The 19,243-nt window shown below is 41.5% G+C and overlaps 2 protein-coding genes across 3 annotated transcripts; both read right to left on the reverse strand.

Annotated features, from left to right (window-relative positions):
- Window positions 1–732: 732 nt before the first annotated feature.
- On the reverse strand, window positions 733–12,198 carry inpp5ja (inositol polyphosphate-5-phosphatase Ja). The gene is made up of 13 exons (XM_083793800.1): window positions 12,045–12,198; window positions 8,253–8,873; window positions 6,907–7,014; window positions 6,494–6,578; window positions 6,206–6,322; window positions 5,549–5,724; window positions 5,327–5,438; window positions 5,077–5,186; window positions 3,956–4,166; window positions 2,194–2,331; window positions 1,988–2,053; window positions 1,763–1,867; window positions 733–1,641 (listed from the first exon to the last, which is right to left on the reverse strand). The coding sequence occupies exons 2-13, from the start codon at window positions 8,867–8,869 to the stop codon at window positions 1,147–1,149; spliced, it is 2,340 nt and encodes a 779-aa protein (XP_083649926.1). The 5' UTR covers window positions 8,870–8,873; window positions 12,045–12,198; the 3' UTR covers window positions 733–1,146.
- A 1,263-nt stretch (window positions 12,199–13,461) lies between these two features.
- Window positions 13,462–19,069, reverse strand: smtna (smoothelin a). 2 transcript variants are annotated; one of them, XM_083793152.1, is made up of 8 exons: window positions 18,864–19,069; window positions 17,758–17,859; window positions 16,773–16,848; window positions 16,514–16,642; window positions 16,319–16,376; window positions 15,804–15,924; window positions 15,469–15,620; window positions 13,462–13,797 (listed from the first exon to the last, which is right to left on the reverse strand). In XM_083793152.1, the coding sequence occupies exons 2-8, from the start codon at window positions 17,842–17,844 to the stop codon at window positions 13,650–13,652; spliced, it is 771 nt and encodes a 256-aa protein (XP_083649278.1). In that variant the 5' UTR covers window positions 17,845–17,859; window positions 18,864–19,069; the 3' UTR covers window positions 13,462–13,649. The 2 variants fall into 2 exon arrangements, with proteins under 2 accessions (XP_083649278.1, XP_083649279.1); XM_083793153.1 differs by lacking the exon at window positions 18,864–19,069 and having other exon boundaries at window positions 17,758–18,031.
- Window positions 19,070–19,243: the final 174 nt, after the last annotated feature.

Raw genomic sequence — 19,243 nt, forward strand, 5'->3', positions numbered from 1 at the left:
TTATTCAGGATAAAGGAAAACCTGTTTCTGCCACTTCTCATGTAGTATATATTTTTTATTTTCTTCTTCCACTCATACACAACTAAAATAACAATGATTACTGCCAGGCCTACACAAAGTCCCAAACATCCACAACAGTCTAAACATAAACTCTCTATAACTCATCTGTAGATCAGGGGCCTTATTCACAAACCTAAGAATAATCTTGGATCATTGGTTGGGTCACATGGAGATAATTAACACCAGGATGACTAAAATGGCAAAATGTACCAAGATCACTATTCTTATTATATTCTATGGATATTGACCCAGAAATAGTTTAGCAAATTGAATTTATATAATTAATCTGGTTAAAAACATCACATAAATGTTCTTTTTCAAGCCAGTGTCCCTTATATTATGTATTACACACACACACACACACACACACACACACACACACACACACACACACACACACACGCACACACACACACACACACACACACACACACACACACACACACACACACACACACACACACACACACACACACACACACACACACACTGTGAGTGTGTGACTGCGAACTATGATACCATGACCATGTCATGACATCATAGTTCAGTGTCCTGATTCTGATAATGGATCATTTTATCTAGATAACAATGGTCCACTCCATTGATATAAGATAATGGATCATTTTATCTAGATAACAATGGTCCACTCCATTGATATAAGATAATGGATCATTTTATCTAGATAACAATGGTCCACTCCATTGCAGATTTGCTCTGACTTTGGTTTCACATTCAACATGTTTGTTTACGACATTGATCTTCAGTCTATATAAAAAGCACTTGTTGGGGGAGGGTATAGACTCGAATGCCTGCAGTCTGAACGAGCCTCTGACTCCAGAAGTATCGTGTATGCAATGGAGTCACTAATGGTAGATTCAGTAATAGAGAACTTGCTGGCTACAATGCGGAATGTTGCAAACTAGATTACAATTCATGTGCTGCTTCTATGAGCGCAGCGACAGTGTGGGGTCTGGACAGCATCTGAATGCATGGATTTTACCAGCTCCGATACCTGCCATTCATACTTTTCCCTTTCCCCATTTTAAGTTTTCTTTCTGAATTTTGACATCATTGCCTGTAGAACTCTCATAAACTTGTTTCTCCTGACCTCCCCGATTGCCTGCCCCCTGTGGGGTTCTCGTGTGCTGGTCTGTGCTCGCCGAGGATGGCAGCAATAAGGGCCTCCGGGGCAGAAACCCCATTGCCTGGAGATGCCGGGCTGCGTGGACTGCGGGGGCTGTGGGGGCTGAGGGGGCTGATGGAGGAGGGCGACGTCAGAGAATCAAGAGAAACCAGCCGCTCCTTCTTGGCACCGGAGCCAGGTGAGCGGCTACGTGCCTGACCGTCTTCAGGACGAGGACAGAGGCAGAGTCCCTGCAGGGAGGGGAGGGGGTTAGAAGAAAGAGCTGACACGGCAGGACTGTGGCTACGGCGATGATGATGTTGATGGTGGTGCTTTCCTGCTTTGGGACTAGTGCTGTGGGAGATTGGAGCCAGCAGAACCAGCGTGCTATCGTCTTCCGAGCTGATGTCAGAGCTGTCAGAGCGACACACTGTGGGACTGTGGACTGGAATCTGGATCTATTGAGCATGAGGAATTTGAGATGTGACATAAATGCATCAGAGAGTGCAGAGAGGAAAGTAGGCAAACACGGTGTTCATCTATATTCCAGTTCTTTGTCCATTTGCCACTTGTTATTACCTTGATGGGCAATGTCACTCCGACAATACTGTTCATATTATGACTGTAGTACGCCAGGATGTATTCCCCATCATCCCTTGGCAAGTCCTCCTCAGTGAATGTTACCTGAGAGAATAGATATAAATACAGAACTAAGATATGAACAGTGAAGTTTGGCATGGAATCAAGATAACATTCTGTCAAAAAAGAAAATAAAATAAAAGAAAGAAATAATACTTTTCCTACCTGTGTCAGATAATCTCCCTTGGCCCACACATATGCAACATAATCCTTGTGATGTTTAAATCCAACCTATGGAGACAAAGCCCAGACAGAATCAATCAATCAGCCATAAAAATTGATATCGATACTAAGCAATAATGAATTTATCTTGAGATAATCTAAGCCAAATGAATGTATTAATTTCAAACCTTAAACGAATGTAACATTACCTTGTATATGGCTACCCAGTCCCATGAGCTCCGTTGATAATTTGACGCCACAGTGAATCTGACTGTAGCGTCAGAGACTTTACACCACTCCTTGTTTACCTGTAGTGATACCAGCGGACTGTCCACCTTAAATGGGAACTATGAGAGTACATAAGAGATTAAAAAACATACGACAGGCTAGCAGTACAACCAAAAAAGGGTGCTTAGCGGAGCACATCTTCGCCAGGCTGGGTGGCCACTGGCCAGTAAACAATATCTGGCTCCAGACTGGCCATATCCTGGCAGGACATTAGGTCTGAGGTGATTAATTTGTAAATCAAGGAAGCACGCACTGACTGTAATTCGTCTCAAATTCTCAATCTCTCCGAGCATTCATTTACCCGGTGCATGGTCGGGAAAGTAACTTTTCAAAAAGATAATACGGAACTGTCCTATTCATTCCCACACACAAAAAAAAGTGACCACCAGTGTGGAGAAAAATAATCAGTATTAACTCCCTTGCCCTGGTGGCATATAGTATATAGAGTGCATATAGTCCGGCAGCCGAGGTGGACAGGTGGGAACTGGGAAATTTGGTAGTCTTTTTTATTGGCCTAAAATATTGTCTATATACATACATTCATGAATCCACTTGCTGACCGGCTGTCACTATTGGGCAATTTTTTATAGGGGTTTCTTGTGACCCTACCATCTATGGCAGGCAAAAATGTCAAACTTTCCCTTTGCTTTCCTTTAGCAAAGTGTCAAACTAGGGGGTTTTCATGATTCTGATTTTCATGATTTCATGATCTATCTGCCATAGATGTCATGACAAATGTGATGAGGTCAGCACTTTTTGGGCACATTTGGGCTAAGTGGCTATGGCTGCGTTTAGCCCAAGGAGTGTATTTTGTGCAAAAAGAATGCTTGGAATGGATTCAGAATCATGAAGACCCCCTAGTTTGACATGTTTGTAGTTTGACTAGATGCTACTTAAAGCAAAAGGAAAGTTTGCCTTTTTTTTGCCTGCCATAGGGGTTAATGGTAGGGGTCACAAGAAACCCCTATAAAAAGAAATTGCCCAATAGTGACAGCTGGTCAGCAAGTGGATTCATGAATGTAGGTATATAGACAATATTTTATGCCAATAAAAAAGACTATACCAACTTTCCCACTTTAACAAAAGAAGCCTGTTGGCTGCCGGACTAATAATACATTTGACACCGATCTGTGCAGTGGTTAGATAGCCAAACTAAGACGAAAAATGCTCGTCGACTACCTTTTTTCACTGAAGAAAACTAAATGAAAACTAAACTTAATAAAAATTAAGCTATGATGACTAAGACTAAATATACTGACAATTTCGTCAACAAATAAAAACTACCGGTAGACTAAAATGTTAGGAAGGGACTAGTGGACAAGAGATCCAGTATAATTAAGTAATTTTACACTTGGTTTCATGCTGAGAATAGCAGATCTACAAGCTCACAACGTGTCGCAGCATGAGATTGTAGATTGGCTATTTTCAGCAAGTGTAAAACAGTAATTATGATGGCATCAAGGCCCGACTAAAACTAGACTAACACTAAAACATTCCAGGTGACTAAAATGTGACTGAAACTAAATGAAAACTATTGAAGAGACTATGACTAAAACTAAAATCTAAATTTGCTGCCAAAAACAACACTGGCCTGGGGGGCATACATGGGCATAGGCCTAGGGTGAAGATAATAAATATTTTAAACGTTATGGTAATGCAATATGTCAAAGCATTCAAACTCACGTGCAATGCAAACAGGGCAGAAACCGGCTTATGATCACTGATGGTGTAGCCCATGTGACTACGATATGCATGCTGGGTCACTTTTGTTGCCCCTCCCATCCACGAGGTCAGACCACGCTGCAGTGCTGAGTTGTGGTTAGGGACAGGGGAGCCGGTGCGATGGAGGCGCCATAGTATCCGATCTGTCCAGGCAGGCTTCCTCTTCTTGGTACTAACAAAGTAAAGATTGGAGCGAGGATGACAATATAGCACAGATAATGTTCAACTAAAGGACTAAAGCCACGAAGAAAGCAGTGTTGATTTCGTCGGCTGATACTATATGACAAAAACAATGTTCGTCGACTACCTGACAATTTCGTCAACAAATAAAAACTAGACTAAAATGTTATAGGGAGGGACTGGAGGACAAGAGATCCAGTATAAGTCATTTTAGACGTGGTTGCATGCTGAGAATAGCAGATGTACAAGCTCACATTATATTTTCAGCAAGTGTAAAATCAGACATTATGACGGCATCAAGGCCTGCCAAAATACATTTTAGTCAACTAAATCAACTGTAGATTTAGTCGACTAAAATCTTATATTTGGTCGACTAAAACTAAAACTAGACTAAAACTAACACATTCCAGGTGACTAAAATGTGACTAAAACTAAATGAAAACCATTCAAAAGACTATGACTAAAACTAAAATCTAGATTTCTTGTCAAAAACAACACTGGAAGAAAGAGAATCTCCTAAATCAGGGGCTCCGAAACATTTCCATTCCATGGCCCCTCAAATAGCATAGCCTCTGGGCGAGCTGGCCTATTGGAAATGCAAACCTAAGGGGTGATCTGCAAGCTCACAACGTGTGGCAATGTGCTGCATTGTGAGCTTGTAGATCTCTGTAGATTTGAGCGATTTCTGAAAAGACAATAATGATGAAAGTGTTTAAAATGGCACAATGATCGAATGATTGAATTCGAATTGAAAGTGTTATTATTATTATTCTATTTAGAGTTTTGTTTGTTTATTTATATATTTTCCTTTCCATTTGGCACTCAGGTGGGATTCCCACTTTAAAAACCTGTGTGCTACAGTAAATGTGTTGCTAACTTGCTCCACATAGAGAGCTGCATACCTGGTGTCGTATGTATGTGTGCCCACATCAAACTTGTAAGTAGGAGGGAAATTAAGAGGGCCCTCCATGAAGCCCTCCAAAATGGCCTCTGTGTTTTTAGCCATGTTGAGCTGTTGAAGAGAAATAAATGAAGATCGTTTTTAATCGTGTTTTGTTGTGCAACAGTGCCCCCTGTTGACACATTCTTTTGATCAAGTGACAAATGGCTATAATAGAGACTTAAAAAGATCGCAGTCTACAGCTGCCTCACCTGGTCTCTCTCCAAAAGCATAGGCAGCTTGTTGCTATCAATGGCACATTTCACCACATGAATGTCATAGTCTTCAATGCGGAAATTTAGATCCCCAAACCAAAACACCACACTGAGGACAAAAAAAGGATAGCCATTTAGCGCAGAAACAATAAACAGGACTAAACAATTCAATCTGTATAATAATGGCACCTAGTCATGTGCAAAATTCATGTCACGCACTCATGGTCGAGCACACCACTGGCAGTCCCTCCCTCAAACTGCTGCTGCTGCAGAATGCTCTCAAAATCTTCCATGCGCTGCTCTAGATTCCTCATGTGAGCTGGCAGGTGACAGTTCAGAAAACAAACCGGGTGGCCGAACATTGTCATCCTTGCACTGACGCCGCCTTTATTACCCTTGAGTTGGCATAGGGGGAGAGAGAGAGAGTGTGTGTGTGAGAGAGAGAGAGAGAGAGAGAGAGAGAGAGAGAGAGAGAGAGAGAGAGAGAGACAAGAGTGATATATGAATGCACTACGCGTCATTGAGGAATGACGTATTAATCAGTATCATTATGCGTCTGACATAGCTGTGCTCTTTGTGGGGGGTCCGGCTACTGAATTAGAGAACCAGAAACCCAGACAGTCCTTCCGCTGCTGCAGCAGCAGCTGCACTGACCTCAGAGAGAAGGAGACTGCACCAACATCAGAGAGGTGATGCTGACATCAACATGCACAGGAAGGTCACACATCCACAGAAACATGTACCCACTGTCATAAGCACACCCCCTCATCCCCATATATATGCAGTACACCAGTATAAAGACATTTAAAGTCTGTATTTAGGCTACATCTGAGTGATATATAGTCAGCAGAGTGATGTGCAATGCAGAGCACATACCCAATAGCCGCCGAGTCCTGTGCGTGTGGTCACTGTTTGCACTCCTCTCAGAAAGGGAAGGTGGACGAATTTTGAGAACACAAGCAATAACACTCCCTGCATTCGTTGTGACGCTATCTATGGGGGTAATGAGATAAAGAAAGAAGCAGTTATGCACGCACGCGCACACACACACACACACACACACACACACACACACACACACACACACACACACACACACACACACACACACACACACACACACACACACACACACACACACACACACACACAGGTAACACTCACCAACACATATCCAAAAGGACTGAGTGTGTCCATGCACAGAACACTCCACTGATCTGTGAACTTCAGGAAGTTCACTTCCTGAAGACTAGAAGGAGACAGAAGAGAACCCAAATATAATTACTCACAAAAACAAAAGCTATTGTATGTTTACTGAAGGACGGAATAGATAAAAATGGAGGTGGATATATGATGCAATGCCATTAGTCCAACGCTTCATTGTTCCATGCCGGTACGTTGGTCTGACGGGCCCCTTTATGCCTAACCTCAACCTCACATTAACCTAACATTTTGTTATACAATTGGGACGTTGGAATAATAGGCCGTCAGACAGCACCATGATATACACACTAGTATGTGGACAATCGAGACAATTTCTCTGGCATGGCTGATAATGACAAAAAATACTTCCTTACCCCACGATAAACATGTCTATGCTTCCATCAGAAACATTTGGCCCAAACAGAGCGGTGATGTCGTCCGGAGGCACAGCTGATCCAACATTCCATGTGACTACATACACCCTAGTAGCGGATGGTAATAGATGCAATCATACAGAATTAGGACATTGTAGGTAGCTGCCTTCATTGAAATTGTCTATATAATTTTCTATTCTTTATGTGTAAAGAAAGAAAGGCAGAATCAATCAATGAGGCACATTTGTTGTATATCCACACACTCATAACTCCTGTGCAATAGCCTACTTCGCACGCACGCACGCACGCACGCACGCACACGCACGCGCACACACACACACACACACACACACACACACACACACACACACACTCACACACACACACACACACACACACACACACACACACACACACACACACACACACACACACACACACACACACACACACACACACACACACACACACATGTTGGCAGACAAGATGTCTTCTTCAGGATGAAATCAGCTAGCTTGTCTGCCAAAATGTTGTATATTTAAGTATTGCATGGGAGTTACAAGTGTGTGGATTCCCCATTATAGATTCCTCATTGCCAGCACCTCACCAATACAGGTGTTTCCACTTTCGTCAATTTATTTTATATACAAACGTGTATATTTGTGAGTTGATTGTTATATTATTTGTTGTTTATAGAGAAACTTACAAAAGAAAAAGAAAAAAAAAGGTTTGGGTCCTGGTCAATGGACCTTGGCCAATGTAACATGCTTGTGCTATTCTGTCAGTTTTACCAAGCTCAAAGATGCAGCTTTTGATTAATCAGACACAGACTGGCACAATCTTGTACAGCCAATGACTATCCTGTCACTATTGTTTAATATGCCAAATAGAGAAGGGTATAACAACTTCCAAGGAGACAAACAAACTAGGAAATGTTTGGCCGAAACTGAATACCAAATATAGGAAACAGTTGGCCGAAAACCGAATATCCGAATATGATTAATATTATATATTTTTTCCTACCATTACTGTCATGGCCGTACCTTAAAGCTATCTGATTTATGGCAAAAAAAATGGTTATGGCAAAACTTAACTTAAATAATAATCACTATTATGGTCCATAAAACATTTATTCTGCTCTTTTGAATGCATTAATTGCATACACTATTCGGGGATATATTTTCTGCCTATTCGGGCCGAAACCGAATAGGCCGAAAATGCTTTTTTAGCCATTCTGCTGCCGAATATTTGGTGCATCACTAAAACAAACCATTGTAACCTTTGTACAAGAGACAGAGGCCTTCTAATATCATGAACATGATATTCAAACACATTATCAGTCTCACCTGAATTCCGCAGTTTCCACTGACTGTTGAAGGTTCTCTGTCGTTTTCGAAGGTGAAATGACCCCCTGAGAATGAGCAGTGGGGCTGAGTTTGGGACTGTAGCTGGATGCTGAATTTGGACTGGGCTGGAAGTTTGGGCAAGGCTGAATGGTGTAAGGCTGAGGACTTGGATGGCTTTGGAGAGAGAGAGAGGACTCTGTTGGAGACTGTGAATGGGTGTTGTTGGCACTCTGAGGTCCTGGGATACAAACTGTTATGTGGTCCATATCCTTGGAGAGGTCTTCTGAAACTTTTGTGGGCTTTATAGCAGGTTTGGTTCCCAGAGCAGTTGGTCTGGGTCGGCTAATACTGGCTAGTGGTGCTGGACTTCCTCCACATGTTGTTTGCCCTGGCTGCATTGGGTCTGTCACTTTTGCAGATGCACCAGCTGCCTGTGCCAGACCCAGCCCATGAGCATTCGTTTGGAGCCTTCCTGAGGGACAAAGGATTGGGTCTTCTTGGGGTGTTAGCCTGCAGGGAGGTTGTCCTGGGCCAGCTGGTGGGAAAGCGTCAAACCCAAGTTGACCTTTGGGCCTGGCTGGGTCAGTGCTGCTTTGCATCTGCTGCATCTGATCCATCAACCTGCAACATGCAGTACAAGGAGATTTTGAAAGAGAAGAGGATGAAAAAAGAGGATGGTGCAGGTTCATCAGTGCATGAATGAAGACAGAACAGAACAACACAAGTGACTTAGTTTTGTTTGGATTGAATCCCACACCACCCTCGGTCTTGCATTCCCTTGAGGATCACAGACCCTCTGCATTCATCATGCAGTCCCTAATGGAAGGAGATTTTTTTGTGTTATCCATTTTTCCGCCAATGGATGCTGGGAAAAGGAATAACAAACTTAAATTGGTACATGTTCATCTCCTGTTCCACAGACATCATTGGTAGACATTTGAAGTTTGAACTGAAGGACAAATTTTTGTCTCCATTCTGGACGACACAAGTTAGACTGCCGACTGGCATAGGGACTGTAGTGCTCAGAGGTCTACTACAAGTAGCAATACAGACTGTTATATAGGCCAAATTTTCTATAGCAGTAAGGTGACACATTTCCGTTTCATTATCCAATTCTGGGCTCTTCCAACTACTTTCAGATCAAAAGATTGGATTCTGAAGATATATCAACGTAGTTCTGTTTATTTAATATTTTGAAAAAAATTAAATAAAAAATCGCCTCAATTAGGATGAAACATATTCTGTCCTTTGTCCCACTTTAGAGCGTCGCAGTCCCGCCCCCTTTCAAAATAATTTCCCATGAGTTTTTCCCAGAAATTGTGATTATTGTCATGATTTGTCATAATCCGAGTTGGCTTTGTCTGAGGCTTACAGGTCTTTAAATAAATACTTTTTGAAACATCTATGGGAAAAATGCATGAGAAATTATCTTCTGGGTCCCTCGTCATTCTGAAACGCTCTATACAACCCTGCACGTTTTATTGTCCACGACCCTCTTCCAAGGATTGATGAGTTTTTTGTCGACTAAAACTATGGTGAAAAATATTCGTCGATTCACTGACGAAAACTAAATGGAAACTAAATGAAAACTAAGCTATGATGACTAAAACTAAGACCATAAATATATTGACAATTTCATCAGCAACTAAAAACTAGACTAAAATGTTAGGAAGGGACTAGTGGCCAAGGGATCCAGTATAAGTAATTGCCTGCTGAAAATAGATCTACAAGCTCACAAGGTGTTGCGCTGTGACGCTTTGTGATCTTGTAGATCGGCTATTCTCAGCAAGTGTAAAGATCTGCCATTATGACGGCATCAAGGCCTGCCAAATTTACACATTTTAGTCGACTAAATCAACTGTAGATTTAGTAGACAAAAATCTTATGCTATTTAGTTGACTAAAACTAGACTAACATTAAAACATTCGAGGTGACTAAAACTATTCACGAGACTGACTAAAACTGACTAAAACTCAAAATCAACACTGGTGGTGGGGCAGAGAATGTTCTGTGATTTACTGTATGGAGTATGGATCAAAGCCTGCCTTACTATACTGAGCATCACTAATGGCCAGTGGTGTATGTCAAGTATATAACTACTGTATGTACTTAAGTACCATTTTGAGGAATTTGTACTTCACTTGAGTATTTACAATTTCCAATAGGCTACTTTTACTTCTACTACACTACATCTCAGAGCCAACATTTTTATTCTACTCCACTACAATTATTTGAAGACTTTTGTTACTATAGTTACTTTGGAGATTAGAAAACATACAGAAACCACTTCAACCCTATATACATTTCAGCAATTTGAAAATAGCAGATCTACAAGATCACAATGTGTCGCATCACGACGCATTGTGAGCTTGTAGATCTGCTATTTTCAAAAGATTTTGCACACACTTAGTACTTTAAGTACATTTTGATGCCGATACTTTTGTACTTTTACTTGGGTAGATTTTGAATATGGGACTTCTACTTGTAACGGAGTACATCTACATTGCCGTATTTATACTTTTACTTAAGTAAAACATTTGAGTACTTTTTCCACCACTGCTAATGGCAAGGAGAACTATAGAAGCATCTGCTCTTCATCTCTTTAATCTCGCTCCTTCCCTCCACCTCTCTCTCTCTCTCTCTCTCTCTCTCTCTCTCTGTCTACTTGTCTATCATCTATCCTACTCTCCTTCCCAACCTGTTAATCACTTTTATACTCCTATTAATGGGGGGAAATTTTTAATAAAATCCTCACCTACAATGAGTTAGGTAACAGACCAACCAGAACAGCGCCCATGCAGATCTGCAAGGCAGCAACCCTTCACAGCTGCATATATGGGACACTGTCACAGTATAGTAGGCCACGTCACATGGTAGGTTATTTCATTGCACATTATACTAGTAAATTGACCTCACTCTGTCTATAGGTCAACATCAGGCATGCAGGCGGGCAGTTGAACGCCCTACCAACAGTCATTAAGACATGTGAATCCCTTGACTCCTTCAAAACCGCTCTCAAAGGGCACCTACGGACGGCTGCAATTCGAAACTGGCACCCGTAAAATCTGAATCCGAATCCCCCACCCACCCTTTTACGCCTCACTGTATATGTTCCCCCCCCCCCCCCCCCCCCCCCCTTTTCACCTCACAGTTTTTCCTGTTTATGGCTATATAGAAGTGTTTATTTGTACGTCTCTAAATGTTATGATGAATTGAACATGGTGGACCCTATATTATAAACAAGTGTAATGCTTTATGGTGTTGTCTACAGTTTTGTATTGAGTTGTGCTTGATGTAATTCTCCAATCTGTTTCTTGAATCAATCAGTCAATTAATCAATCAATCAATCAATCAATCCCATGATCTCCATGGTATAACTGCAATCCGTCCGTGGCTCAGGGGTAGAGTGACCGAATGGTAAGTGTCCTTGAGCAAGACACTTTGCTCCTGATGTGCATGGTTTCCTCCGGCATTCATGGTGTGTGATTCTGTGAATGTGCGAATGTAATGCACAATCATGTGGCCTAACCTTATTGTGTTCAAAATTCAAATCCATGCTCAAAAGTGAAGGGGCAGAGTCTGTGATGCGCCCTATCAGGGTCGATTATGTAAGCCTAAGTCAATAATACCCGACTCTTAGGCTAAATTGTCCAAATCTAGGCTATACGAAACATGTCTTGGCCATTAAAACGCAATTTTACATAAAATATAAATGCAAAGATGTGTGTGCTGATTCTGCTGATAGCCTATCTCTGAGTCTGAGATTGCCTAAACGCAACATCTCTCTCTTACCTTTCATGCGTTTTCCAAGGTGAATGATAGCCAAGTGACCTCGCAGAAATCAGACGAGACGAGGCATCGGCTGTCCTGTTCTCCAGACTGCGATTAAAAAAGCATGGGATGCCCACATGGTAGCCTATATCGCTCACATCATTTGAGCGCGATGTCGATTCAAAGCAACCACGCAGTCTGAATGTTGTTGCGAAAAGCAATGTCGGGACAGCGAGCGACCGTCTGTCACGCTTGAGATGGGCTGAGCGGCGAGCCGGTCACGAGAGGAACTGGTGACACTTGATGTGTCTGTATCTTCAGAGGCTGAGCTCAGCTGCACGATGATTTCATCTATCACAATTCCTGACTTTATTAATATTAAACGTTATAATCTGATACTGATACTGGCTAACTCTACTGTGCTGCGCATTTACACACCGGACAGCTGTGCGCTTATAGCCTATAGGCTATAGCCTACCTGCTCCAGCTGGAATATAGGCTTTCATGCCTAGCTCATGGTCAATAGCCTTCTACTGCTTCTACGATTCTGCCCAATCGTAGGAGTAGAAGGCTATGGACCAGAGCTATAGGCACCCTAGATATGAATATGAATTGTGGCAATAGCCGACAGTGCATGCATGCGATATGAAGAAAAGAACCGCACATTATTTTGTGAAAGTGCAACTGTTTATAGGACTATCTGTCTATCATCCAGAATAATTAACATGATATGATGATAACATCTGTCCAGGCATCATCGTTCTAGAATCTGCACGTATAGGCCTGTAGGCTACAACCTGAACCGCGACGTCGAGAATTAAACATCAGACAGCAGGCATGGTAAATATATTAAGAGCTATAGCACTCAGTTAAATCATGTGATCTATCTTTGTAGCAATAATAGCCTAGATAGCCTACATGTGCTACAGATCGCTTAAGATGTTCAAATGCTGCCTCAAAGTCTGTAATAATAAATCACACCCGTGTGAAGTGAGGGGCGCTCTGATCATCGTACATCATCCATTCATTGTCAATGTAGGATAAAATAGCCTATTGCTATATATGACGAAAATTCTCCATTAATAAATTGTCAATGGGAATTAACAATTTAATGTTTGTGTAACACGGAAATCTATAGCTGAATATAGGCCTACCCTCAAAAATAAATAAAAAAGGGTAAACGAAAACGTGATGCATGAATTAACTCACACACTCACACCCACGCACACAGACACACGTCACACACGCACGCACACACACAGCAACATGGGCCTACCCCACAAGCAGCAGCACCATAAAAAGCTATTCCCAGATTTGCTATGGCTTTGACAGAGATTAATACAGATGTGTAATCTCAATGGAATGTACTGATCCTATGTGCCAGCTGTCTACTCAAAGCACGTAGACACACATAAGCAGATACAAACGAATACAAATGCACTCGCTTAACTGTAAAACTGTAATAAAAAAAGACAAAAGGTAAACACTCGTGGCTATATATGCAAAGTGCATGTGCTAGGCACTTGAACACAACTAGTGAAAATGTGTGAACCATTTGTTAAATAGTAGCCTATAGTCATAGACAGTCACGTCATCATGACAGACTGTTTCAGACATCTCAATGTTTTAGAGTCGCTTTTTGGTTTTGACGAGGCCTTTCTCCACGAGGCACCGGTAGAACTCCTGGATGTATGTGTACACACACTTCCAGTCAGGTTCCTCCATCCGCAGCAAGTCCTCAACATCCAGCAGAGGGGGGCAATCTGCCAGTCTCCTGAAAGAAAGAAAGAAAGAAAGAGAAAGAGAGAGAGAGAGAGAGAGAGAGAGAGAGAGAGAGAGAGAGAGAGAGAGAGAGAGAGAGAGAGAGAGAGAGAGAGAGAGAGAGAGAGAGAGAGAGAGAGATGCTGAGGGTAATTCAGTTGTCAATAGCAGCACCAGACTAAGGATTAAAGATGCAGGTAAGGGTAGAGAACACGTACAGACTAATTTGTGACACTAGGAGAATTCATATAAAATATGTCTATATATGCTTGTCAGATGTACGTATTAGGAGGTAGAAAACAATAATTAGAGTTGTAGGTATCGTATGAAAAAAAGGCATACAAATAGACAAATATACAAATGTGCCCTAGTTTTGTTCTGCTTTTAACTGTGTTCTTGTACTGTTTTTAACCTGTACCGTGACCTTGAGTGCCCTGAAAGGCGCCTTATAAATAAAATGTATTATTATTATTATTATTATTATTAAATACCTATAGGGACTGACCTGGCAGCTTGCACTTGGACATAAAGAAGTGAGGGGTAGGTTAGATTAACCATACTATTTGTGCACTTGTGTGATGTTGTGTCCCCCCTCTGTTATGTATTTTGATGTTTTGTTGTCACTGATGTCAACTGATGTCACTGATGTTAAGTAACTAGTTACTCACAAGTAACTAGTTACTATTTTCATGAGCCTTGGTGGTACTGTGGGCTTGAGGTTGAGTGTTTATTTATATAGTCCTTGACTCCTTGGGTCAAGACCCCAGATTTCACATATCGGTACCACCTGCAGGGCGGCAAATTCTAGTTGTGATTCTTTTTATTCGTATACAAAATTAATTCACTAGAATTACATACGTCGAGGATTCTGGGGCTTGCTACCGTTGTATTTCATTGTATCTCGTGTTGCAAGACTGTTGCCTCTCACAATTTCCAAATGCTTCCATCATACAGTCTGGAGCAACGGAAGTTCTATCACAAGAAAAATATAAAGCGGAAGTGGAGCCTTCTCGTCACTTCTGTTTCGTCTTTACAGTCGCGCACATTTTCCTAATATACATAGAAATTATCTAAGCATAGCTTGTTGCTTAGCAGAAAAGGAAATAAGAAAATAAGCTCTAAAGATATTTTAAAATATATTTCCGTGAATGGTAATAGCAGCTTCCTTACTCGGATTTCAGGAGATGCAGTTCCAGACTCTATATAGCATTCGTGTTGAAAATGCAAAGTAAGACTTTTGGGGACAAACGATGCTTACTGGGGTCGAGAAAATAAAGTAATAAGTAACTAGATACTTTTGGCATGGAGTAATAAGTAATATTACTGTTTTAGAGTAACTTTGACAACACTGGTTATAGTCATTATGTATGTACTGAGTAACAACGGTAAAATAGATAATTATGTACATTTAGGCATGTAGATAAAGGTATGTAGTTATATTTATAAATATAGGCACAGTGTAGATAAAGCTAGTATCTAGTTGTATTTCGACACAGGCAAATGTGCAATCTATAACCACCAGTATTATGTGCACACATGTACTACAGTAGGTATGTACAGATAATCAACAGTAATGTGTATCAACAAATCGGTATGTACAAGAAAGAGGAAGAAAGAGTTTTTCCCCGAAGCATTCTGTAAATCTATAAATCTGTATATGCTCATATTAGGAAGGGACACTCACTCTGCGGTGTTGAAGGCCAACTGGAAGTTGTCCCGGCGCTTGTTAGGATTGAGGATGGAATACTCAAAGGCATCAGGGAAGAACCGATGCACCAAGGCACAAAACGCTATGCCATTGCTCCAACTGGAGGAGAAATTGCGGATCTCCACCCCCTTAACCAAGGAGAGAATAGCATTTAAAAAGAAACAATATGAAGAAGAAAGCAAGCAGTAAATGAGACAAGCGTTCTTGTAGTACAACACAGCAAAATCGTGATTTTTCTATTATTAGCTCTACATAAACAGGGCAGTAGGCTATAAGGCTGGAGAGCAGACAGCTTGAACGGCATTTATTACCTCATATGGCTCTGTTTTGGCCCTGCACCAATCTAGTAGCATCTGTTTGACATTTTTAGTGTTGGGTCCTGTAGTGGCAGCAGGGCACGCTTGAGTTGAAGCAACAGGGAGATTTGCATTGCTGAGGAAAACATAAAGCATGCACATACAGATTTTATTTTATTTGACACGTTTTGTAAACAGACCTGCCATGTGTACTGTGACATCTACGCGTGGAATGACCTAGGAACCGAAAAGGCCCTCATTCGATCCCCATTTTGAACCTACTCGTGGGTTTGTGTCAAAATGGCCTTGGCTTGAGCGCAAGACACAAACTGCTCCCAACACGCACGTTGGAGCTTTGCATATAGTTGCCTCCGCCGTCAGTAGAATGGGTGAATGAATGTAATACATATTGTGTAAAGCATTTTGGATAAAGGTGTTAGATTTGTAGACCATATTTACCATTTTGCCACACCATAAAATAAAACACATTAACATTCACACATAAGCCATGCTTCCATAATGTAACTTACCTGCTTGTTGGCTTGTTAAATGGTTTGGATGGTGATTGTGAGGACTGAGTTTGGGGCTCTTTGAAGAGAAAAACACAATTTCATAAATACATAATAATATTATACAAAATGACAGATTTGGATACAATATTACTCAACCATATGAATCAGTGTGTGACAGTCCGAGTATGTCCGTTTGATCAATGGGATACTCACTGTTTGAAGATGGCTGGTGATTCATGGACCCTCTGCCTACACTTGCGGACACACCTACTGTCCCAGCTTTGCTTAAGCCATGCTGTCTCAAATCCTGCTGCCTAGACCCTCTCTCCTTCTCGCGCTTATCTGAATAGAGACAATGGTGGGTTGAAAATAAAACCATAATCACAGAATTATAGAGATTGTTTTGTGCAACAACAAACTGGTCCAGAGGAGGTGTGGCTCGTCACAACTGCACTAATAATTTAGTATTTACCTCTCTTTTTCTTGAGCAGTTCCCTAAGTGCAGATCGAATCATACGTCTCTCTTCAAAATCCACAGCTTTATCCAACTATCAGAGGTACACAGTGGGAAAAACAATATATAATTATTGTATTTTATTGAACGATTTTGTAACCCATTCTTTCACCCGGTGCCAAGCTGTAATGCTGGGCACGACTCCCCCCCTGCCAACCAGAGGTACACAGTGGGAAAAACAGTGGGAAAAACAATATATAAATTTATTTTTTTATTGAACGATTTTGTAACCCATTCTTTCACCCGGTGCCAAGCTGTAATCCTGGGCACGACTCCCCCCCTGTCAACCTGGGGAGAGCCCAGAACTGAGCACATGCTTCCTTCAATGAATGAGTAAGTAGGGGGGACGCATGGAAGGAACACGTTATTCTAACCAGTTCCTTTCCCCTCCATCAGGCGCCCCGGCAGTATAGAGTTCCTGCATGTTTTTTGTGAGGGTACCTACCCTAGGGGACACGGGGAGAACATGCAAACTCCGCACAGAAAGACCCTTTCCCCAATCCCATCTAGGGTATGGGCACTGATAACGCGGAGGAGAGAACACGCCCCCCAGCGCCCACAGCATCCTTGTCGGGAATCAAACCCGGGACCTTCTAGCTGTGAGGCGACATCGCTACCGACTGCACCACCATGCCCGAGCCCTAACCCAGTGTATTTGAATAATGATTTCAATAAAATGATCACCTTTAAGCACTTGATGTTCATCATGAACAGCTAACCACCAATACTGTATAGTCACTCTGGTGACATGCAGTACAATACCATAATGTATGCTTATTTCATAAAAATAAAAATAAAGAAATAAATCACTAGGCAGTAGGCAGTAGAATGAAAGGAGGCTTCTGCACAATTTCTCCATTGCAGAATCACCTTTCAATGCTAAGCTTTCACTCAGACTTTCTTCAGAGCACTTAGACGAGTTTCCTATATTCAACAGACTCACCATCTGATTGAGGACCTCCTCATCCTCAATGGCTGCCAACTCCTGGCTGGTCATGGAGCTTGGTCCTCCATCTGCCTTTATGTCCATGATCCGCGTGTGAGACTACCGTAGTACAGAGATACACACCATCATACATACTAAGCGGTTACCAGAATTAAATGAACACTGAGGATATTGCTGTGTCACAAAAAATGTGATACATTTTGCAGTAGGAGGAGAGGACACTGGAGCAACACGGACATTTTAAGCCTTTGTCATGACTCTGATGAAGACGAAACGTTCGGTCGATTTGGTTGTTCGGTCGTTTTTGTATACTAGCACCTAATAAAAAGGCCTAAAATGTCCATGTTGCTCCAGTGTCCTCTCCTCCTTCTGCAACACGTGTCCTTGTCCCTGTGATGCACCGGACCAGCCGTTCCAGGCGTGAGGCGCGCTGGTAGACTCACTTTGTTCTGTGGATACATTTTGTATAGCTGTCACTAAATGACGACCAGCCAAATGTATTATATGAATTTATTTTACAGCCATAGAAGAAGTCAGATGAAGAGGAAGTTACATTCATGACAACACGACATATTGCTTGTAGGGTACTGTACAATAGTTTGTACAAAGAATATATATGCATTATCAGTTATAAAAACTATAATCTTTAACCTATTAGCAAGAACAAACAAGGTCAGGACTTTAATTTAAAATGATTGTTGAGCAAAGGCATTAATGAACATGCGGAAAGAATGCATTCTATTCTATTTGCACTGTTCTGTTCAGCAATCTTAATGTAAACAGAGTCTGTGTGAGTATTAACTGGAAAACCAAGCAGCTCTGCTAGAGATGTTTGTCTTACGTGAAGTACTCAGCAGCAACTGGAAGCAGGCAAATAAATTCCTAATACACGTACAAATATAGTAATGAAGGAGAACTCCCTAAACTTGCCTAAAGCATCTAAATATAGTATAGTATATATGTTCTCGGACAAGCTATGGAGAGTTACTTACACATCAAAAACTATTTATAACAACCAATACCATAAATGCATTGATTTGGGAGAATTGTAAAAGCTGAGATTGTGATGGGATGTGGAGCAGTATGGCTCCTAGGTTACCTACCTGTTTTCTGGATCCAGTCCCTTGTTATTGTTTGCTGTGAAGCAATGAGGTAGCTGTTACTTGTCAGTTAATGTTTTTCTCCCAAATATATTCCGTTGTTGTGTGTTCTCTCCTTCTTACCAAGGTTAAATGTTTCCCTTCCCCTTCTCTCCACTTCTTTAAACTTGGAAGTGTTTGCACCCAGTCTTGTCATCACACCCCCCACCATAGCACTTCATAAGGATGCATGTTTGGATAGTAAGTGGAGGTCGCTTACATGAGCTGCCCAAGATACTGTAGGAAAGGGGGAGTGAGAGCACATTGGATTTGCAACTATTGGCAACTCCATTCCTCAATACTTTTGCGGCTTTGCCAATGCTCTATTTATTAGGTGAATTAGA

Source organism: Protomyctophum parallelum (assembly GCF_964188405.1).
Source record: "Protomyctophum parallelum genome assembly, chromosome: 21".
NCBI lineage: Eukaryota > Metazoa > Chordata > Actinopteri > Myctophiformes > Myctophidae > Protomyctophum > Protomyctophum parallelum.